At 42.5% G+C, this 24,545-nt stretch overlaps 1 protein-coding gene across 1 annotated transcript; it reads left to right on the top strand.

The window, feature by feature from the left end:
• Positions 1-414: 414 nt before the first annotated feature.
• CAV2 (caveolin 2) lies at positions 415-8,961 on the top strand. Its single transcript, XM_075014810.1, has 3 exons — positions 415-618; positions 1,028-1,215; positions 7,398-8,961. The coding sequence occupies exons 1-3, from the start codon at positions 493-495 to the stop codon at positions 7,546-7,548; spliced, it is 465 nt and encodes a 154-aa protein (XP_074870911.1). The 5' UTR covers positions 415-492; the 3' UTR covers positions 7,549-8,961.
• The last annotated feature ends 15,584 nt before the right edge of the window (positions 8,962-24,545 follow it).

Here is a 24,545-nt window from a genome sequence, read left to right on the forward strand (position 1 = left end):
CTGGATTCGCCTGGAGTCCTACTGACCTAATGTAGGCTGATGGTGCCTCCCTTTATTAGAGAGACTGGGCAAGGGGGTCTCAAGCCACGGAGGGCTGCTCAGGCTGACTGTGGGTCTGTGCTCCTGGTCACAGAGACAGCTGCCATGTCAGTCAGGTCGGTCACACACACACACTCTCTCTCTCTCTCTCACACACACACACACACACGTTTGACCGAGCAATAGGGCAGGTGGGGGACACAACCAGAGCGCCCGCACGGCTCGCTGTAACCCGGCTCCCGCCGTGCGGGCCGCTGCCTCCCGCTTCCGTCCTCCTCCCAGGGCCGGAGCCTGCGCAGGAGCCGGGGGGCAGCCCCTGGCGGGCAGGCGGGGGCTCGGCGGGGCGGGGCGGGGCGGGGCCCGGGGCAGCCTGGCCCCACCCGAGCCCTGCTGCGCGCGGCCGAGCCAGAGGCTGCGGGGGCGCCGCGGAGGCAGCGCGCGAGCGGAGCCGCCATGGGGCTGGAGAAGGAGACGGGCGACACCAAGATCTTCATGGCCGAGGAGAGCGCGGGCCGCCCGGAGAAGCGGGCGGAGAGAGGCCCGGACAGGGACCCGCGGGGGCTCAACGCCCACCTGCAGGTGAGGGGGGCGGCACCTGAGCGCTTCGCCGCCTCCGCCCGCTCCCGCGCTCGGGCCCTCCCTGCCCAGGGCCGGGCGGTTCTGGGCGCGCCCCACGCGTGTTTTGTCCTCCGGGGCCGTTGTGTTATACGGGGCGGTGCAGAACTCGCGGGGATCTCTGGGCGACCCCCCCCCCCCTCCCCCGGCCCGGCCACCTGTGCAGGTCCCGCTCGGTGCTGCGCAGGGCTCCTGCCACCAGGGCATCTGCACGGCGGGGCCGGGCCGGGGTGTTTAACACAGCCCCTTGCACCCTGGTCTCCCTCCTTCCCGGCGGTAGCAATCGCTCCAGCGCGCTCCCCTCTTCACCCTCGCCCTGCTCCTGCCTGTAGGGACAAGCCCAGCTCACTAGGGGGTTGTTTCTCTCTCCTAGCTGGGGTTTGAGGATGTCATAGCCGAGCCTGCATCATCTCACTCCTTTGACAAAGTCTGGGTCTGCAGCCACGCGCTTTTTGAGCTCAGCAAATACGCGCTGTACAAGCTCCTGACTCTCTTCCTTGCTATCCCACTGGCTCTGGTTGCAGGACTTGTCTTTGCAGTGCTCAGCTGTCTGCATATTTGGTGAGTAAATTTATTGCTGCGCTCTTCAGTTGTCTTTTTACTGAAACCTTAATATCCATATATAGTAAAGAAGTGCCTCTATAAAATCAGTCTTTGTGCACAAGGAAGAGTGAACAATTGCTATGTTGCTGCCATAGATCGTGACTACTGATAGTCAACACCACATCTAATATATTCCAGCCAGTTTGATTATTTACTGTATATTTAAGGGCGTGATAGATAATGAGCGTTTTGGGCCTCAGTTCCCCATTTGTAAAATTCCTTCTAGCATGGATCTGTCTTAATGTTGCTTGCAAGCTCCTTGGGACAGGGATTGTTTGTTGCTTTGGGTTTGTGCACAGTGGGATCCTGATCTAGACATAAATAATAATAATGGTGATGATTTAATTTATTGGACTATGCAGATTGCTTAATCATGTGTCTTTAAGGTAAGGGCTTGGAAGAGGTTTTATGCCAGCTGAACGGAAAGGCCATGTTCTGCTCCCTCCCATCACAGCTTTTTCTCATTACTTTAACACTCAGTTCCTTACTCAGTCTTATTCAATTGAGCCAACTACTCCTCCTTTCCCATGCCACCTTTTGAAAAAATAAACTTAGGATACATTTTAGCTCTGTTATTAGCACTAAAGCTGCTGCCTCTGCCTTTGAGCGTGAGGCTTGGTCATTGCTTCATGAAATGCAGTGTGCACTGTATACCTCCAGGAGAGAATTGTCTTCCTGAGTGTAGGTAGTGTGATTCTGGCTATGTGCCCAATTCACATGGAAAAGCAGTATCTAGAAGCTCACAGGGCAGATGGTGTATATTGCTACATTTCTGGCAATGGTCTGGAGAATCTTCAGAAAGCTGAATTGTGGAAATGGATGGAAGGAAAAAAGAAAGGGGAATAGAAATGGGAGGCTACATAAGGGGAATTGGGAATCCATCTGGCTGCCATGGAAGGTGAAGGGTATATGTTGACCCAGGACCCACTGTCATGTCTACAAACCAAGATTCTCTTTACTCATTTTAGATAAGATTTCCATTGTCAGAACTTGCTTTCAGGCTTGGGTAGCTGGAGTTAGCACTCAGAGCTTTTGAGCTCTTTAAACATCTAAAGATGTTGTAGTCTATGTTCCAATTTCATTAAGACTGTTATAGTTTTCTGTGCCACAGTAGCACTCCTCATATGGGTACCAATGCAATGAAATAGAGACCTGAATTTTCCTGAATTAGGTCTTTGAAAATCAGAAATAGCCCCAATCTGGCTCACGTGGGTAATCCTCATTGACTTTAACAGGAACTACTGTGAATCAGCACTTATGAGATACAGGTGTCTGAACAAATTTTGAAAATTACGGCCTCAGTCTTTTTCTGGCCCTAATGATTCCTGCCACCAAAAGAAGCTACCAGTACAGAGAAGAATTTTTGTTCTGATTTCCTATTATGTCCTGGCTGAGGTATAAAACAGTTACCTAGGTCTGGCTCCATCCCTACTCTTGCCAGGGTCCAACTCTAGTGGGTGGTGAAGACCAACTAAACCCAGTTTTCTTCACCAACTCCAACCCAAAGTTAGTGAAGCTTGAGTCTCTGTTAACTTTTGTTGATTCCCTTCGAATGGAACTCTGATTTCAGGATCTGCTGGTAGAGTAGGAGAGCCCAGGGAGTTTGAGGCCACTGGTCAGTCTTACATCAGTCGTTGGAAAAATCATGGAAGAGCTTCTCAAGGAAGTCATTTTGAGGCACTTGGAGGAGGGGAGAGTGATCAGGAATCGTCAGTATGGATTCATCAAGGGCAAGTCATGCCTGACCAATCTGATTAGTTTCTACGATGAGATAACTGGCTCTGTGGATAGGGGAAAATCAATGAATGTGATTTATCTTGACTTTAGCAAACCTTTGGTACGATCTCCCACAATATTCTTGTCAGCAAGTTAAAGAAATGTGGATTGGATAAATGGATGGTAAGCTGGATAGAAAGCTGGCTAGAAGGTCAGGCCCAGAGGGTAGTGATCAACGGCTCGATGTCAGGATGGCAGTCGGTTTCTAATGGAGTGCCCCAAGGTTCAGTTCTGGGTCCTGTTCTGTTCAACATATTTATCAATGACCTGGATGAGGGGTTGGATTGCACCCTCAGCAAGTTTGTGGATGACACTGAGCTAGGGGGAGAGATAGATAAGCTGGAGGGTAAGGACAGGGTCCAGACTGACTTAGACAAATTGGAAGACTGGGCTGCAAGAAATCTGATGAAGTTCAATAAGGACAAGTCCAGAGTCCTGCACTTGGGCCGGAAGAATCCCAAGCATTGTTACAGGCTGGGGTCTGGCTGGGTTGGTAGTAGTTTTGCAGAAAAGGACCTGGGAGTTGTAGTGGACGAGAAGATGGATGTAAGTCAACAGTGTGCCATTGTAGCCAAGAAAGCTAATGGCATAGTAGGCTGCATCAAGAGGAACGTTGCCAGTAGATCCAGAGAAGTGATTATTCCTCTTTATTCGGCTTTGGTGAGGCCGCATCTGGAGTACTGTGTCCAGTTCTGGGCCCCCAATTATAGGAAGGACGTGGATACACTGGAGAGAGTCCATCGGAGGGTGACCAAAATAATAAGGGGGCTGGAGCATATGACTTATGAAGAAAGGTTGAGGGAATTGGGACTGTTTAGTCTGCAGAAGAGAAGACTGAGGCGGGGGACTTGATAACAGCCTTCAACTTACTGAAGGGAGGCTGCAAAGAGGCTGGAGAGAGGCTGTTCACAGTGGTCACGGATGGCAGAACACGGAACAGTGGTCTCAAGTTGTGGTTGGAAAGGTCCAGGTTGAACATAAGGAAAAACTTTTTCACTAGGAGGGTAGCGAAGCATTGGAATGGTCTACCCAGGGAAGTAGTGGAGTCTCCATCCCTGGATGTGTTTAAGTCTCGGCTCAACAAAGCCCTGGCGGGGCTGATCTAATGGGTTTGGTCCTGCTTAGAGCAGGGGGCTGGACTCAATGGCTTTTTTAAGTCTCTTCCAGCTCTATTGTTCTATGATTCTGTGATTTTTAAGATAGTACTGGCGTCATTTGGAATACAATTGGGCTTAAGAATATATCCACTGCTTGTGCTAGGGGTGGGGGAGGGAGAGGAATACGATTCAAATCCCTACGTGCATGGAACAGCTCCAGGAAACTCCACTAGCAGGTCGTGAGCTCACCATCCCATGTAAGTGGCTGCAGGAGTAGCTAGCAGAGCCTCCATGCCTCAGTTCTTCATCCATGACACTGCACCAGTTATATTGTGGGGTCTTTTATGTGACTAAATTCCACGCTGTTTATAAAGTGCTTTGAGGTCCTCAGATGGAAAGTGCTATGGACATGCAAAGTGGTGTTGCAACCATATTATCATACTAAAAATCCACGTAGGCCTGGCCTGACCTGGCATTCCTAATGCACTCAGAACTCTTTGACACTTCAGCAGTAGTTATACACCTCATAGTTGAGAGCAGACTTTAGATATTGGTAGTTGGGATAACTTTAAAGAGAGACACAACATATTATGTACATATGTTAATGGGAGTGGGGAAGGAGAAGGAAAATGTAATAAGAAAAATAGCAACAATGGAATTTGATTTACATTTTCATTTTTTCCTGTTAAAAAGTAATACACCCACCTATTGGCTACATTAAACTGGTTTGCATAGTTACACGATCTGATAAGAATGAGACAGTCTGAAACTGTGCCAATGCCAGCCAACAGTTTAGTGATCTGTATATGAGCTCAGTGGAGCAAGGTTACCTCTCAGCATTCTTTTGCCTGTAGTGATTGCTTTCTCTCATGCTACAGACTCTATGCTGTTGAAAATTTGTTACACCCAGTGTTAGAATCTCCATGTGACTGTCCGGAGTAAATTTTTTAAAATATCCTTGAACTGGAGCTGGAATTTTCTCTTGAAGTGGCTTGTTTTGTGGCTGGGTTGCACTGTTTCAATACCAGCATTTCAAGTGATGCACTCAAAATTCTGATCCTTACCATAGATCAGGGAATAAATATTGCTCCATGTTACATGTGTGCAACCACTTTGAAGCATAACTTGTCTGCCTTGTGTAATTTATGGCAGAATTTGGCCCTACTCTTTTCCTAAAGGTATCCAGGTGTTTGTTCATTCAAGTCCTAACCATGAGAAAAGCTGAGGACTTGCAACCCCTTTTGGGGAACTTTCCAGTAGGCTAGTGTAGCATACACAGATATCCTCTCCCATGTTGCAAAAGCAAAGCAAAGTTCCCATCTGCCATGTAAAAATTTCCAAGACCTTGCAAGCTTCATGCCTTTACCTCTTTTAGAGCAGCAGGTGGTTGGCATTACCCTGTATTAGGGACTCATGGCCTAAATTTCCATCTACCGCTTGTTACAGTGCACAGCCAATGACCAAGATGCAAAGAAGTGGACATCTGTCACCTTTCACATTTTTCTCCACACCTCTGTTTTATGGCTTACTGCTGTGGTACTCAACCTTGATGACCACAAAGACATGAGAGCTGAAAAGCTACATCCTCACTGAATGAATGGAATGAGAGAGCCACTGAACAACTGTCATGACATTGTGTATTCAGTGTAAGAATTGTCTGTCCTCCCTCATCTCCTCTACCCATTTCTTGGCTGCCAGGAATTAAAAGGAAAAGATGTTGTCTTACATGCCTTCCCCACCCCACCTATCTTTTTGTAAAAGGTGGATCTTCAGAGTTCACTGCTGGGAACCATACCTGTGTGTTCCCATAAGGCACATCTGCACAGCATCTTGGAACAAACTTCCCAGGCCACGCCACAGACTCACCCTTGCAGGATTTGTTTTAGCACTGTAAAAATAGCTGTAGATGGTTGCAGCTTTGACTGGAGGGAATTTGTGAGCTCAGGTTCCTCTGTCAGCCGCACACACCATCTACACAGCTGTCTTTAGAGTGATGGCAAAAGTCTGGGAACCTAGGCTGGAGACTTGCTCTTAAATGCAATATAGATATACTCTCTGCTCTGAAGTGATTTTGAACGGCTCTGACTGCCTGTAGCCTGCTCCACTGTAGAACCTGGATCAGTCCTGCCCACCCCAGAAAGGACGAGAGGATTGTTCCATAATATGTGTGGATCAGGAGTAGGAAATAACCACTCAAGGGAAGATTCTGCTACATTTACAGTCATCTTTGCTAGTGCTTCTGCCTCAGGGTTTCAGCTTTACCATTTCCTCTCCCTCACGGGTGGTTTCCTACTTTCCCTTCCTCCACAACTCCTAACGCAGCTTCCCCCATAGGATTTGGGGTGGAGGTTTAACTTTCACCAGGTTATTCAGCAAATAATTGATCAGATATAATGTAGAGAAACCCATAAGCTACTCATGGGAAAATGGTGTGCAGAAGAGGAGTCGCAACTTATCTAGCAAACATGCAGCACAGTATATGCTGTAGTCATGATAAATCATACTGTTGAACTCGAGTCGTCCATAGCCACACATCTGAATATAGCTTTGCTGGTGCTCTCTCTCTTCTTTTTAAAAACAAAAAAGACAACGGTACTCAGTACTCAGCCCCAATCCCACCATGCACAGCCAATCTTGCAGCTGGGGCTCCCAGGACAAAAAAAGTCACTGGTGTTCCCTCTTGCAGTACGTGCATATAAAATTCCAGTCACATTCAAAGTTCTATATGTTATGTACATTACTTTCTGTTTCAGCAGACACAAAGAACTGGAAGGTTTTAGAAGCACTATTCTTCTTTAAATCCATCTGGGTTAGCTGAGAGTGCAACGTAGACATATTATACTGTGTGCATTGTTGGACTTGATCTGATAATGGCTGAGAACGCAAGCAGACAAACGTTTAGCATTGCTTTATGGCACAGCCTTTTGGAAAACCATTTTACAGTCACAGTTCATCATTACATAAATCATTTCTATCTATGTCTGTTTTTTTTTTATGTGTGCCGAACACCCTTTAAATGACTTCTAGCTTCTTGAGATGCCTGGATAAATGAAGATAGACCACATTCCTGTAGTGCAAAGTATACCATATGCTGCTTCTCAACATAGACAAACTCCCCTTTTTCTGAAGGTTTCAAATGTCTCTGGACCTCTTTGATTAAATAAGTTTCCAATGTCATGAATAAAAAGTAACCGAGGATTAAGTGGCAAATCCATTATTCTACAGAAGTAGTAGTAATCCTCAAATCTTCCACTTTCTCCTTTCTAGGATTGTGATGCCTTTTGTAAAGATCTGCCTCATGGTATTACCTTCAGTGCAGACTGTATGGAAGAGTGTGACAGATGTTCTTGTTGCACCGGTATTTCACAGCCTAGGCCGATGCTTCGCTGCAGTCAATATACGCCTGGACCAAGAGTAGACACTGGGGATATAATTCTGCTGTAGTCTTAGATGGTGGTATACCTCTTCGCTAATGCAATCTAGATGCACTTACCATTCATTCCAAAACTTCTGGGACTAAAATAGCTGGTTTAAAGTGGAGACACATTATTTTAAAAAAAATTACTTTCAGGGGCTCAGTTTAAGATAAATTAGACTAATTGCATGTCTGATTATTTTAAACAACAGAAAAGAGTGCGATATTTTGACAACACTTTATTTTGATGGTGCATGGGTTGCCAGATTGCAGAAGAATTCCCAAGGAGGTACCACCACTAGTGACCACCACAATAATGTCATATAAAACTGCTGTTGCTGATGGTGTTACTCTGAATACTAGTGAAATTAGTAGCAAAGTAATACACTGAGCCACTCGCTTCTAGGGGTCAGAATGGGTCAGGGTTCAGCATTACACGTGGTTCTTATTGTCAGCAGAAGTTGTGATTGATGTCCTGCATGAATCGCTGTTGGGAGGGGAATTCTTTTCTACTGATGTGCATGGGACATATTCAACTCCCATTACTGCTTTGTAATTCTGCCATATGTCATGGAAGAAAAGTTCCCCAAAAGTTACCTCTTAAAATAAGGTGTTAGCAAATAGTTTGAGACAATCAGCTAATCTATGTATTTTATTTAATGAAATTTTAACTTTGCTGTATATTTTGTACTTATGTAAATATTACTTTATCAGTTTTCCTTGAAGCCTTATTTCTACAGCATTTGTATACTTTCAGAATTATTATACTGAAGAAGTTTGGCACTGCGGGCAATAAAATGAGATTGGTGAGATTTTCATGACTATATTATGCAGATTTTTGGAAATGCTGCTGTGCAATTCAAGTATACCCAATATATATATTTCTTTTCATAATTGAATATAAAAGCAGTGCACAAATGTTTTCATACAAGAGTTGGAAATAATTTTTTTTATTAAAAACAGGCTGTATCATGTGCAGCCCTGCCTATATCTTTGTATTATCAGCAACACTGTGATATTTAAAATAATGTATACTATTCTGGCACGTGGATTAAGTGAAAAGCATTCTCTCTTGTTCTGAGCAAGTGAACATATTTAGTATGCTTGTCCAGTTATATCTGCACATATAATTGACTCTGATAAATGCTTATTTACTACTTTTAAAGTCTAACTGTAAAGGAGAGTTTCACCCTTGAACTTAATAAACTTTGTAAACCAGAATGACGTGTATGAAAAGGTACATGAAAATTATATTGATCTTGTTATGGGGTACATGATACTGATTTATATAAATGCAAATGAACAATTTACAACTGTAAAATGTTTGTAATGTGGTGCAATATGTTCTCCTCTGAAGCAATGTCTTGCATTCCTTATCATATGTGAGTTATGTAATAAAATAATTAGCTTTTTCAATTTTTGGTGACCCAGTTTACTCAGTCCTTTTTCTTGTCTTGGTTAAGATGACAAATATGTAAGCAATTTAAAAAATGAATCCAGGATACTTATGCATCTTTACACCGAGTATGTTAGGAAAATATGGGGTGAATGGACTAATCTTGATGATGTTTTACGCATTTATAACAGCAGAGAAATTGTCTCCCTGTGTTAAATTTAGAACTGCTCATAAACTCAAACAAATTAGCAAGTAACATAGAATGCTTTCTTCTGAAATCTTGTTGATATTTTCTAAAATGGACTTCCCAGTGAGGCATTTTGGCTACAGGTCAAATGCTAGGGAGAAAAAATAGAATATAAATTTCATACATATAAAACAAAGATGTATTTCATAGAATCATAAGGCTGGAAGGGACCTCAGGAGGCCATCGAGTCCAGCCCCCTTCCCCAAGCAGGATCAACCCCAACTAAGTCATCCTGCCCACGACTTTGTCAAGCAGGGACTTAAAAACCTCTAGGATGGAGATTCTGTCGCCTCTCTAGGTAATGCATTCCAGTGCTTCACCACCCTCCTGGTGAAGTAGTTTTTCCTAATATCCAACCTACTTCTCTCCTTCTGTAACTTCGGACCATTGCTCCTCATTCTGCCATCTGTCAGAGAACAGTCTCTCTCCATCCTCTTCAGAGCTCCCCTTCAGGAAGTTGAAGGCTGCTATTAAATCACCCCTCAGTCTTCTTTTCTGTAAACTAAATAAGTCCAGATCCCTTAGCCTCTTCTCATAGGTCACGCACTCCAGGCCCTTAATCATTTTTGTTGTCCTCCACTGAACCTGCTCAGGCACATCCACATCCTTTCTATATTGTAGAGGGGCCCCAAAACTGGACACAGTATTCCAGATGTGGCCTCACCAGTGCTGAATAGAGGGGAACAACTACTTCTCTAGATTTCAAATGCTCCTCCTAATGCAGCCCAATATGCCGTTAGTCTTCTTGGCTACAAGGGCACATTGTTTACTCATATCCAGCCTTTCATCCACCATAGTCCCTAGGTCCCTTTCCGCTGTATTGCTGCTTAGCCAGTCGGACCCCAGCCTATAACAATGTTTGGGATTCTTCTGTTCCAAGTGCAGGACTCTACACATCTCCTTGTTGAAATGAATCAGATTTCTTTTGGTCCAATCCTCCAATTTATCCAGGTCACTCGGGATCCTATCTCTCCCCTCCAACATATCTACCCCTCCCCCTAGCTTGGTGTCTTCTGCAAATTTGCTGAGGGTACAACCCAGTCCCTCATCGTTTGCCAATGAGCATAAAACAGTTCCCTTCACCACACAGCAGTAAATGAACTAGTATTCATTATATAGTCCTTGTACTTCGAAACCACACACATTCACATTCAACTCTGGATCTTAATATACGTAGCTGATCCCTAACTGGTGCTGGTCAGAAACTCCTCCCTCCACCCCCTTAAAAATTTCAATGAATATATGTTTGAAATTTTTCAGATTTTGTCAAAAAGCCAAAAGTATTTGAGAGCTCAAAACCCAAAATTTTTCACCTTGTGGTTTTTCAGCAGATACCTGCATATTTTAGATATGCATATTTTGTATAAAATGCCCATTTCACACAAAGGAGCCATTTTACATCAAAAATGTTTTGACAGAAAATTGCTAAAGAGCTGTCATCCTTTAAAAATGTGCTGAATCAATACCCCATCAATGAATGTCACTAAGCTTTGGGGAAGTTCAGCTCTGAATCCAAACTTTATGACTGAGCCACAGCGACAATTGATTTGCTCTTGATCACATGCTAATTCACAGTGCTTTTTTGTGATGGTACAGTGCAGTATGCCATACAGGCACCTCTGCAGCCCCAGCCAGGATCCCCAGCTGGGTGGTGGGGGGATCCTGGCAGCCCCAGGATGGGAGCTGGCAGGGGCACAAAGCTCAGCCAGCAGCTTTAGCCCTGGGTACCCAGCCAGTGACAGAACACCCCAGCAACCCCAGGGGTGGGAGCCAAATGCAGCGTGCAGCTCTGCTGGCAACTCCAGCCCTGGGGATCCAGCAGGGGGATAGAGGTCCCCAGCAGCTGTGCGGCAAGCAGACTGCGGCAGGAGCCCTGGCAGCAACCCTGCCATAGGAACCCTGAGTGTGGGGAGCTGTGTACTAGTTCCTCTTTTTTTCCCCCTTTTCTTGTTTTTCACAAAAAAGCATGGCTAATGGATAGGTACATTCTTAAAAATAGCTTGCTGCAGTCATTAGGGCTCCAAAATACCAAGGAGAAGTTAGAAAACCAAGTTATTTCTTAGATTTTGGTCAGTCTGTACATTATTTATTACTAATTAATCTTTTTCACCATTACCGTAACTGCATAAGACAAAAGCAAGCTTATAATAAAAAACATCTCATTAAGGAAAGTGTACAGATTTACATAGTCTTAATTGTTTTATATTTTAGGACCAATGGAATTTCTCTGGAGTAGATACACTTCTGCTTATAAAAGTGTTTCTTCCATCCTTAAGAATACTGTCAGTTTTCTTCTTTTGAAAAGTGTCAGAAGAGTATCATGTTAGTCTGTATCTGCAAAAACAATGAGAAGTCCTGTGGCACTTTATAAACTAACAGATATAGTGGAGCCTGGGCTTTCACGGGCAAAGACCCACTTCCTCACTCTGTGGTCTTTGCCCACAAAAGCTTAGGCTCCAATATATGTTAGTGTATAAGGTGTCACAGGACTTCTCATTCTTCTTTGAAAGACAAGTATTATGAAAAAGGAGGAAAGACTCAAAAAAGAGGAGGACTGGAAGGGACCTCAATAGATCATGTAGTTCAGTCCCTGGCAGTGAGGCTGGAATAAGTATTATCTAGACTATCCCTGACAGATGTTTTTCTAACCTGTTCTTAAAAACCCCCAGTGCTGGAGGTTTTGAGTTAATTTATTTCAGTTCTTTACTACCTTTACAGTTAGGAAGTTTTTTTCCTAATGTATAACATAAATCTCCCTTGCTGCAATTTAAGCCCATTACGTCTTGTCCTGGCCTCAGTGGATAAAGGAGAACAATTTATCACCTTCCTCTTTATAACAACCTTTTGCATACCTAAAGATTGTTATTGCGTTTTTTCTTCTTTAGAGTAAACAAAGCCATTTTTCCAATCTTTCTTCAAATGTGATTTTTTTAGACCATTAATCATTTTTGTTGCTCTCTTCTGGACTTTGTCCACATCTTTCCCGAAGTGTGATGCCCAGAACCGGACACACTATTTCAACTGAGGCCTTTTTGATGCTGACTAGAACAGATGAATTTCTTCTTGTGACTTGCTTATAACATTCCAAATAGTACATCATAAAATGATATTTGCTTTTTTTCCCCAAAAATATTATACTGTTGACTCATATTCAGCTTTTGATCCATTATAACCCCCAAATCCTTTTCTGAAATACTCCTCTTCGAAGAAGTCATTTCTCATGTTGTATCTGTGCAAACACGTTGTATTTAAGTATTTCTTCATACGTGTAATGCTTTGCAGTCACTGCTATTGAATTTCATCTTACTTATTTAATTTTTTTTCCAGTTCTCAGGATCATTTTGAATTCTAACCTGTTATAAGCAAACTCTCTATTCCATTGTCAAAATCATTCATGAAGATATTGAATAGAACCAGACCCAGGGCTGATCCCTATGGCAACTCACTGGATATGCCCCTTCAACTTAATTGTGAACCACTGATAACTACTCTATGAGGCCGTGTCTAAATTAGTAAGGTCTTTCAGAAAATCAGGCCCTTTTTCGAAAGAACACACGGGTGTCCACACACAAAATGCGCTCTTTCAATCCGAAATCAAAAGAATGTGGCTCTTCTTCTGGAAGCCCTCTTCCACTCCCAGATCAGGAAGAGTGCCTACTTTCGAAAGCTTCTTTGTAAATAAAGCACGTGTAGATGCCCTGCAGGCCATTTTTTCAAAAGAGCAATCATCTTGGTGCAGGATTTTTTTGATCCCTGGCCCGTTCTTTTAAAAGAACGGGGACTGTGTGGACACTCTCTACAGAAAGAGCAGATTGATCTTCCAATCCGCTTCTGTGTGTGTGAGTGCACTTTCAAAAGAAGATATTCTGGAAGACGATCTTTTGAAAGATCGCTGTGGCCTTAGGGTGTGTCCACACAGCAACCTTGTTTTGAAATAAACTATTCCTGAACAGCTATTCCAGAATAGCTTATTTTGAAATAATTCTACTACACACAAAACTGCATTTAAAACTAACACTTAGCTATTTCGAAGTACAGCATCTACACACACAGAGCCTATTTTGAAATCGAACCATTGGACACACTATGGCTTATTTTTTAATAGTCTCTATTTCCTGTCTTAACAGCACATCTTTCAAAACAGCTAATCAGGAATAGCTATTTTGAAATAGGCACTATTCCTTATAGAATGGCCATGTCTACACTAGCCCCAGACTTCGAAATGGCCACCCAAATGGCCATTTCGAAGTTTACTAATGAAGCGCTGAAATGCATATTCAGCGCTTCATTAGCATGCGGGCGACCGCGGCACTTCGAAATTGATGCGGCTCGCCGCCGTGCGGCTCGTCACAACAGGGCTCCTTTTTGAAAGGACCCCACCTACTTCGAAGTCCCCTTATTCCCATGAGCAGATGGGAATAAGGGGACTTCGAAGTAGGCAGGGTCCTTTCGAAAAGGAGCCCCGTCGGGACGAGCCGCGCAGCGGTGAGCCGCGTCAATTTCGAAGCGCCGTGGCCGCCCGCATGCTAATGAAGCGCTGAATATGCATTTCAGCGCTTCATTAGTAAACTTCGAAATGGCCATTTGCGTGGCCATTTCGAAGTTTGGGGCTAGTGTAGACGTAGCCAATGAGGTTCACCTATTTCAAAATAAGCCAAGAAGTATTTTGAATTATTTCAAAGTTAGCTGTTGCATTGTGTAGATGCTAGGTTAGTTATTTTTAAATATCATCTGTTATTTTGAAATAACTTTGTTGTGTAGACCTACCAAGAAAGCTTTTCCAACCATTAGCACACCCACCTTTTACTAGATTCATCAGTTTTATCTCTCTAGTTTATGATAAAATCATATACTTCCCTCCCTTCACCAGCCTTGTTATCCTATCCAAGAAGGATTTTGAAAAATGAGGAAAGAATCATGCTTGTTCTTCATAAATGCAAGTTGCCCCTTAGTTATCACTTTATGTTCTTCTAGGTACAGTAAACCCTTGAAATGTGATTTGGAGTTCTACTTAACTCGCATTAACGCAAGTTAAGCTCAACTCAAAATCCCACTTCCCCCTGCCCTGGCTCAACCTCCCAGCCTGCACGGCCCTGGTTCAACACCCCCTCCCCCCACCCCAGCCTCGCTCACCACCCGCATATGGCTCTGACTCATCCCCACCCCCCGGCTCTGGCTCACCACCCCTCATGCGCAGCCCTGGTTCAAACTCCCCCCCGACCCCAGTTCAAACCTTTGTGCGTGGCTCCCACTCAATCCCCCTGGCCCCAGTTCAACCTTCCCATGGTCCGGCTCACCACCCCCACGCATGGCTCGAGCGAAGCACCCCCCACATCCCACTTCAACCACTCCCCTGCGCATGGCCCTGGCTCAACTCCACCCCTCTGCACACCTAACCCACCCCAGGCTAAACCCCCCCACCGCTCTCCGATGCCCCAAACCACTGCCATTCTTAACCCTCCACAAATGCCCCCCCCCCCCCCCCCGCAACCCCAGGACTTAGCTTTCAAAAGGAACTCCATGTGCTCCTGGCACTTCCCTAGCTGCAGAACATGTGTTCCGCCGAGGAAAAAAGCTGTCCCCTGACTAATGCAAAATTCCAGTGATGCGAGGGTGTGTGGGAACACAACCCTCACATAAATGGGGACATTAGTTTACTTACACATTTGTATTCCATTATCTTTCCGGAAAAGGAAGTTAAGTTGAAAGTTTATAATTCCCTACATTGCCCATGTTTTTCTTTGTGCAGATGGGTATTATATTTCTTCCTTTTCCAGTCCTTTAAAATCTCTCCCATCCTCCACATTCTCTATGATAATTGCTAATGACTCAGAATCAATGCATCTAATTCCTTACATATTATAGGATGTGTTACATCAGGCCCTGCAACTCAGACACATCCAAATTGTCTAAGTAATTCTTAACTTGCTCCTTTCCTATTTTAGCATCAGGGCTTATCCCCATTAATACTGATATTTGTTATGCTGCTCAATAAACTGTGCCCAGATGTATTATTTTCCCAACAGATGACTAGGTAATTGAAGTCTGCCACTACCACGACCAAATCCTTTCTTTTGGATGAATTGTTTTAAAAAATCCTCTCAAGCTCTTCTTTCTAGGTGGTCTATACTAGCCTCTCATCGTGACATTACCCTTATTTTTTACCCCTTTTATCCTTACCCAGACACATTCAATAGCTCCCCTCCCATTTCTATCTCAAACTCAGTCCAAGCATACGCATCTCTGATATACCAGGCAACACCTCCTCCCTTTTTTGCCAGCCTGTCCCATATGAAAAAGTTGTCCCCTTCTATATAAATATTCCCATGGTACAAATTGTCCCACCCAGTCTCTGTGATGCCAATTATGTTGTAATTGTGATTATTCAGTACTATTTCTAGTTCTTCCTGTTTATTCCCCATACTTCATGTATTAGTATTCAAGCATCTAAGATCTTCAACTCCCTCTGTATTCCTACATGAATCTCCTTTGTCCCTGTTATGACTGGTCTTGTTGTCACCAGATTCCAACCCATCTCCCAGGTCTCCATGTTTTTGGCTAACCTGTGGGCTTCTGTCTCTCCTGCCCAAACAAGCATAGTTTAATACCTACCTTGCTAGGTTAGACAGTTTGTATCCAAAATACTTCCTCTCTTCCTTGCTAGGTAGATCCCATGTGTGCTCAACAGACCTTCTTAGAACAGCATCCCATGGCTGAAGAAGCCAAAACCTTCCTGGTGATATCATCAATGTAGTGAAGCATGTGAACTGGTGAAAAGCTACAGAGACCATTCGATACTTGGTTATTCTCTTCTGGTTTTTTTTTTTTTAATGGCCATGACTATTCCTTCATGCATCACAAAACCACAGCCACAGTTTGTACTTGGCATTTCAATATCATTGTTGGACACTAATGATTGAATGGGCATAGAGACTGGACTGTTCTCTTACATCTGGAGGTGTACTCAGGTCAGGCTGTGCTCTAATATGGTATTCATTGCTGCAATATCTATGACGCTTAAGATCAAAAGAGGAGGAAGCCAGCATAGGGCAGTGCAGATTTTGGAGAAAATTAAGTTATTTTTGCATGGCTGTCAATCCAACATTTTTCATAAAGACAAAAGTTGCTTAAAATTTGCAAAGGAGACAATAAGTGGTTAAGTGGGAATGGAATGGTGACTGAGGGAAAGAAAGAGTAGAAATGACGACTTTGCTGCAAAATGTTAACTATGTAAAAATTAGGGTATGAGGTCTCAAATACAGGTTGAAATGCTCTAGTCCAGTACTCTCTGTTCTGGCAACATCCAGATTTTAGTTAGCCAGATGTTCACTGCTGTTCTGGCAGCATGATTTGAGTTAGCCGGATGTCCACTCATCGTGGGCATGGCCAAGTTTCTCAAGATCCCCTAAAGTTTGATTACAGCCATCAGTCCTGGCTCTCAATGTTCCTTGCTGTTATTTAGCTCTAATTACTCCTAAATGTCTTCTAAGAGCCCAGTAAGCAGTGGAAGTGTTGATAATGTGTTAGCCAACATTGACCTCACATGGCACTGGTAAAGTCCTGAGGTGCCGGACTAGAGAGGTTCAACCTGTATAGTCCAGCTGCAAACAGTTGTAATCATGAAATTCATTTCACTCAGCCCATATACACATCATCTACCTTTTTTAATAGAACTTATTAGTAAGCCATACTACTTATTATCCTTCTTTTATGCGTTGCACATACTAAGCCAAAATGTGCTCTTAGGTACACAAGTATAAATTCTAAGAGATGTCATTGACTTCAGTGGCATTATTGTCAATCTCTACCTATATACCTAATAGAAGAGATGGTCCAGTGGTTGGAGAACTAGTCTGGTGCTAAGAAGACCTGGATTCAAGCCTTCACAGACTTCCTGTTTTCATCAAGTCATACAAGTCACTAGATCCGCAGCTGTAATTGCTATAGCTCTATTTGATAGACAGGAAGCAAGGCACAGAAAGTAAAAGGCTATGGGTGCACATCTCATTGTCCCCTGCACATATCATAGTCCTCAGCACTCAAGGCAGAGTTAATCAAGCTAATGTGTTAAAACAGCAAGGCTGTGTCTACACTAAAGAGTTTTGTTGCTATAAGGGGCAAGTTTTGTCAACATAACTCAGGGAGCATCTACGCACGCAAAGCGTTCTGTCAACAGTCTCAACAGAATTCTGCCTTTGTCTCAACAGTGTTATCCCTCGAAAATTTGAGGAATAACACTTCTGTCAACAGAGAGGTCTTCTGGGTCACCAGGCAGCCCTTTTTGAAGAGCTTCCAGTTAGCCGTTCTGTTGACAGAGGGCAGGGCAGTCTGGCTGCTCTCTCTTGACAGCGCATTGTTCTGTCAATCTGATTTTGTGTGTAGATGCACTATGTCAACGGAGCTTTTGTCGACACAACTCTGTTGACAGATGTTACTGTCAACAGATGCTCCTAGTATAGACGTAGCCCAAGAGAACAGCAGCGACACAGGAAGCATCTGCTTAACAATAGGCATGCGGTTCAAGGAGGTTTGTGCTCACACAGCTTTACCATGCCTGTACTGCTGGGGCTATACTACTATTTATATTTGTCTAGCTAACTCATTGAGAGCTAACATGACTCTATGCAAACAGGGGTGTTCCACCCCAACTCATAGTGTAGACAAAGCTTCAAGAAACTGCTCCTCTGCCCCAGTGATTTCAGCTGATCTATGATTATTGAAACAAGCTTAGGGTCTTCCACTTAGGTTTTCTCTACATCAATTTCCATCTGTGTAGAATGATGATAATATTACTTTCCTTGCTCAGAGGAGGGTTGAGAGGATAAAGACATTATAGATTATTGTAATATGTACAATAAGTCCCTTAGATTTATATTGTGAAATGTCAATTTAGCTATGTTGTGGAAAAAAAAAACTTTCAGAACCATGCTTTACATGTGGAGGCTATTCTATTTAAAACCATAACTAACCATAGAATTGTCATATTTATATTTGTCACTTAATATACAGAGGGGTTTAATCTACCACCTTACAAGGCATTTAACACAATCCTTTACAACTGGTTTATTGTAAAACCAATATTTTACTGTTCCATACAGAAAGAGATTGTTGCACTTCTATTTTCCCCCATCCAACATGTTCTTTAATAAAACCAAGTTTGAAAGAAATCTTAACAGAAAAAACAACTAGAATTCCTGTGGCACCTTATAGACTAACAGATTCTTAAAAATTCCTAAAAATCTGTTAGTCTTTAAGATGCCACAGGACTTCTCATTGTTTTTGCAGATACAGACTAACATGGCTACCCCTCTGATATTTAACAGAAAAGTTACTTATGATTAAATGAAAGCCTCTTTCCCACCTAATGAGTATACTTAGACACACCTTTCCCCCCCTCCCCCAGAGACAGCTGAAAGGTTCAGGACACTCTGGCAGTTCTGATGCATTGGACCACACACTTATATCTGGCAGAAGACAAAAAATGTTAACTCCATTATTTGTACTGGGTGTGATCTTCCCCCACCTGCAGGGATAAGCTGTTGCTGTAAAGTAATATCAATGTTCTTATTTAAAAAAGGCATGTTGAAAAAGAGCAGTCTTTGACAAAAACAAATAGAACAAGGTCAAACACTGGACACTTTCTACCAATACTATATGCTAATGAACTGAGCAAAGGAAAGTTAGTGCTGACTGCAAGAAACTACAGTAAGTATACTTGGCTTGCAACTAGAAGAGAGATGGCAACTGAGATAGAATCATAGAAGAGTAGGACTGGAAGGGACCTCGAGAGGCCATCAAGTCCAGCCCCCTGCCCTCATGGCAGGACCAAGCACTTTCTAGACCATCCCTGAAAGCCATCTATCTAACCTCTTCTTAAATAGCTCCAGTGATGGAGATTCTACCACCTCCCTTGGCAATTCGTTCCAGTGTTTGATCACCCTGACAGTTAGGAACTTTTTCCTAATGTCCAACCTGAACCCCCCCTGCTGCAGTTTAAGTCCATTGCCTCTTGTTCTATCCTCAGAGGCAAGGAAGAACAAGTTCCCTCCCTCTGCCTTATGACACCCTTTTAGATACCTGAAAAGTGCTATCATGTCCCCCCTCAATCTTCTCTTTTCCAAACTAAACAAACCCAAGTCTTTCATCCTTTCTTCATAGGTCATGTTCTCTAGACCTTTGATCATTCTCGTTGCTCTCCTCTGGACCCTCTCCAATTTCTCCACATCCTTCCTGAATTGTGGTGCCCAGAACTGGACACAATACTCCAGCTGAGGCCTAACCAGCGCAGAGTAGAGCGGGAGAATGACTTCTCGTGTCTTGTTCACAACACACCTGTTAATGCATCCTAGAATCATGTTTGCTTTTTTTGCAACAGCATCACACTGTTGACTCATATTTAGCTTGTGATCTACTATAACCCCTAGATCCCTTTCTGCTGTACTCATTCCTAGGTAGTCCTTTCCCATTCTGTATGTATGACACTGATTGTTCCTTCCTAAGTGGAGCACTTTGCATTTGTCCTTATTAAACTTCATCCTGCTTACCTCAGCCCATTTCTCCAGTTTATCCAGATCCTTTTGAATTATGACCCTATCCTCCAAAGAAGTTGCAACCCCTCCCAACTCGGTGTCATCTGCAAACTTAGTAAGTGCACTTCCCATGTCAATATCTAAATCGTTAGTGAAGATATTGAACAGAACAGGTCCTAAAACAGACCCCTGAGGAACCCCACTAGTTATACTTTTCCAGCAGGATTGAAAACCATTAATAACTACTCTCTGGGTACGGTTATCCAGCCAGTTGTTCACCCACCTTATAGTAGCCCCATCTAAGTTGTATTTGCGTAGTTTATTGAAAAGGATATTATGTGAGACCGATGCTGTAGATGTTTATGTTTGAGCTAAATCACCGGTATAAATGCCTACTTACTGTTTTCAAACCCAGCACTAGGCAGGCCACCTCATTTTCAGCTGAATTAAATGAACATGGTCATGCCACAAATGTTTTAATACAAGAATAGCTTCCCCTTGAAGACCCTTCCACCTAAGTAAATCTTAAATAACTACTGCAAAGATTTGATTTATTACTTTGACCTTAAACAGCACAGAATAAACACTTGGCTAGAGATAGGTATAAAATACAGATTCCTGTTCTGCAATATAGACTTCTCTCATCAAAGCCAATGGGACTTTTGCCATTGTCTTCAGTGGAAACAGAAACTTCCCTGGCTTCATTTGTTATTTTAGATCTGATGCAAGACACCATGGTACTTCTAGCAACTAAAAAGGGAGAGGTAGAACTCTCACAAAAATATCACTAATTTTTGGTTTGTTTGTCATAGCACCTAGAAAATGCACTTTTTTCCCCTTTAAGAGATATTTTCATTAAAAACCAAAACCTTTCTGCTTCCCAGAATACATTAGTCAACGTGAAACTGATGATCATAAATGAAATACAGCTTATTTTGTCAGTCTGACCTCAATCTGAATACCATCAACGTCAAGTATACACTGTGTACACCAGCAAAGACTTTTTTGATATAGTGCAAGCATTGAATGAAGTGTTGAAGGAGGCTGTAAGGCCAATGTAGATAATCAAGTTGTGTTACATAATTCATACTACAGCAACTGTAGCAGCTCATCATTTTAACATCAAGCTCCAGAGGATGTGAACCAATGGAAAACTATATTCAAAAACCTCCATGGAAATGAAATTAAACCAGAAGAGTAAACTGGTATGTCAAGATATCAGTTTACTGAATGAATTTGAGAATAAGATAAAACAAGCAAACAGCCCTGGAGATGAAATATCAGTTGAATGAAAGGGAGGTGAGAGTTATGACAGAACAATTTCAAAAATAACTGACAGCACTGAGTCATAGGCTTGAAAAATATTCAGCATGAAGTTATCAATATCAAAATAACAGTAGCTCCACGAAAGACCACAAGAGATTATTTGATCAGACTGACGTTATAAGCAGAATAGGAAAACACAGAAAGCCAATAAATAATGTGAAAGAGTTTAAGCACTACTAGAATGAACTCTGATCTAAGGATGTTCAACATAATCCACAAATTTAGAAAACATACAATAAGGGAATACACAGGAATAGCCATGAAAGAAATAGATGAGATACTGAGAGGAATGAAAAACTGGAAAGTGCCAGGATCGGATAGGTTCCATGATTTCTGGCTAAAATGCTGCCAGCTCTTCAAGATTGTTTAACTGACTGCTTAATAAGTATCTGAATAACACGCGTCCAAGATAAAAGGTGGCAGGGAGAACAATCTTGAGAGAGAGAGAGAGAGAGAGAGAACCACAGTAATCCTATGAACTATATACTGATTACATGTGTACTAACTATGTGGAAACTTCTAATGTCCAGGAAGACCGGGATAGTACTAGCTCACCGGGGAATGCTGCCTCTTGAGTGAAAATGCTACCCAATCAACATGAGAGGTACAAATGACAATCTCAGACTGAACAGGAAGATCATGGAAGAGGCAAAATAAAAAGAAGAGAAAGATGTAGGGATGGTGTGGGTAGACGACCAAAAAGCATGACAGCTCCCTGCATTTCTGGGGGAAATTCACAGACACAAGTTCTTTCTGCAGCAATCTATGGTTAATTGAAACACTTAACTCATCCTGTAAGGTTTGTCATTGATAAAATTAAAAGAGGAATCTTTCAAGGGGATTCCTTAGATGCTGAAGCTGTTTGTGGTGCTGCTGTGGAAATGGATGTCCCATGAGATAAGTTGTGGTTATCGTATCAGGTAAGAGCAAATATTAACTATTAACTAGCAAACTAACTATTAACTAACAAAGAGTTAACTATTTGTTATACATGTATGATCTGAAACTACATGGATGTTCACAAAAGGAGATACAGAAATTGATGACTAAGGCTATGTCTACACTACAGGGTTTTGCTGACAAAGCTGGCACCCCGTGAGACATAACACTTCTTTCTGTTGATGGAGATCTGTCAACAGAAAGTCGATCTGGACATTCTAGGGGGCTCTCTGTCAACAGACAGGGCTTCCAGGACATCGGGCAGCCCTGTCTGCTATGCTTCCAGTTGGTCATTTTGCTGATAGACTGGCTCAGCAGTCCATCCGCTCTCTGTCAACAGAGTGGACCGCGATCTGCTTGGCAGTTTGGCCACAATCTGTTCACAGAAGTTTTGTCGGAAGACATCTTCCAATAAAAATTTCTGTTGAGAAACCACGTGAAGCTTAACATAGCCACACAGAGAAATTTAGTGGAGGTACAAAGCTATGGGTTGACTTGGTTAAATATAGGTCTGTATGGATATGTCTACACTGCAAAGTTATTTCAAAATAACAATCCCATTTCAGAATAACTTTGCAAGCGTCTACACAATGCAACAGCTATTTCAAAATTATTATTTATTATTTATTAAATTATTTCAAAATAGCAGTCATCTTTTTTTTTGAAATTGGTAAACCTCATTCCATGAGGAATAGCACCTATTTCGATAGAAGGGCTGTATATACAGGGAATAGTGACTATTCTGGGATATCTTATTTCAAAATAAAGCTACTATACAGACATAATATTTTGCATTAGAGCCCCTGGACTGAAGAACTTAAGGATCTGAATATGGAGGAGGCTTGAGAATACTTTAAATCCAAGTTGCAGAAACTATCTGAAGTCTGCATCCCAAGCAAGGAGTAGAATGTGCAGGAAAAAGTTGCAGGCCAAACTAGATGTAAAACCAGATAAATAAGAGAAATCTGAAAGCCTATGAATAATGGAAGGTGGGATTGATCAGCAATGAAGGCTACCTCTTGAAGGTCCTAAAGGGTAGAAATAAAATAAAAACTGCCAAAAGAAAAGCAGAGTCACACCTTCCAAAGGTAATTAAAGCCAACAGTACAAGATTCTATAACCATATACAGGAAATAAAAAAGAAAACAATACAGAAGAAGGGGGACTATCTACTATCTATCTGCTATCTACTGAGGATAGGTTGAAGATTAAAGATAATTGAGCCATGGCCCAACAACTAATCAAATACTCGGCCTCAGTATTTAATAAAGAAGAGCTCAGAAGTAGTGCAGGTTTCCTAACTGGAATAAGGCTATGGAGGTAGAAATTACCATATCTGAGGTGGAAATCAAATTCCAACAGTGTGATTGGATTAAATAATTGGGGGGGCAGATAATCTCCATCCAAGTATATTAAAAGAACTAAGAACTGGCACATGAAATGCAAGTCCACTAAGAAGGATTTTTCATGAATCTTGGAAACTTGGGACTCACACCTTCTGACTGGTGAACACCTACTATAATTTCTATTTTTGAGAAAGGCAATAAAGTGATCTGAGAAACTACAGGACTGTTAAATTGACCTCAGTTGCAAGCAAGGCCTTGGAAAAAATTTGGAAAGAGAAAGTGGTTTAGGACATAAAGGCAATTGGAATAAAATACCACAACCTGATCTTGTCCTTTGAGAAAATGGCTTGTTTTTTTAGACAAAGGAAAGACAGTAGCTCTAATGTACCTGGCTTTCAGTGGGGCATTTGATACAGTGCCACTTAGGAAATTATGAGTCAAACTGAAGAAAATGGAGATTAATATGACAATTGCAAGGTGGATAAAGACTGGTTGAAGAGGAGGCTACAATGGGGCTCAATGAACAGTGAATTGTCAAGCTGGAGTGAAGTTCCAGTGCAGTTCATCCAGGAATAGTCTTGGGAGAGATCTTATTAACCTTTTTATTACTGTCCTTGACTCAAAAAGTGGGAGTGTGCTAATAAAATGTGTGCAACACACGAAGTTGAGAAGCACTGCCAATATGAGAAGGATGGGAATATCATACACAACTATCATGGAAAAGTAAACTGGAGTGATAGAAATGGGGTGAAAACGATTTAGATATTGACATAGAAGGTACACTTATTAAATTTGCAGATGATACGAAGCTGGGAGGGGTTGCAACTTCTTTGGAGGATAGGGTCATAATTCAAAAGGGTCTGGATAAACTGGAGAAATGGGCTGAGGTAAACAGGATGAAGTTTAATAAGGACAAATGCAAAGTGCTCCACTTAGGAAGAAACAATCAGTGTCACACATACAGAATGGGAAAGGACTGCCTAGGAAAGAGTACAGCAGAAAGGGATCTAGGGGTTATAGTGGACCACAAGCTAAATATGAGTCAACAGTGTGATGCTGTTGCGAAAAAGGCAAACATGATTCTAGGATGCATTAACAGGTGTGTTGTGAACAAGACACGAGAAGTCATTCTCCTGCTCTACTCTGCGCTGGTTAGGCCTCAGCTGGAGTATTGTGTCCAGTTCTGGGCACCACAATTCAGGAAGGATGTGGAGAAA

This window comes from Carettochelys insculpta, chromosome 1 (assembly GCF_033958435.1).
Source record: "Carettochelys insculpta isolate YL-2023 chromosome 1, ASM3395843v1, whole genome shotgun sequence".
Classification (NCBI taxonomy): domain Eukaryota; kingdom Metazoa; phylum Chordata; order Testudines; family Carettochelyidae; genus Carettochelys; species Carettochelys insculpta.

What these genes read in the sequence shown, in the direction of transcription:
- CAV2 (XM_075014810.1), top strand. Translation starts at nt 493, where the DNA reads ATGGGGCTGGAGAAGGAGACGGGCGACACCAAGATCTTCATGGCCGAG. An exon ending in GGCTCAACGCCCACCTGCAG is followed by an intron (nt 619 to 1,027) that starts GTGAGGGGGGCG and finishes TCTCTCTCCTAG; the next exon opens with CTGGGGTTTGAGGATGTCAT. An exon ending in CTCAGCTGTCTGCATATTTG is followed by an intron (nt 1,216 to 7,397) that starts GTGAGTAAATTT and finishes TCTCCTTTCTAG; the next exon opens with GATTGTGATGCCTTTTGTAA.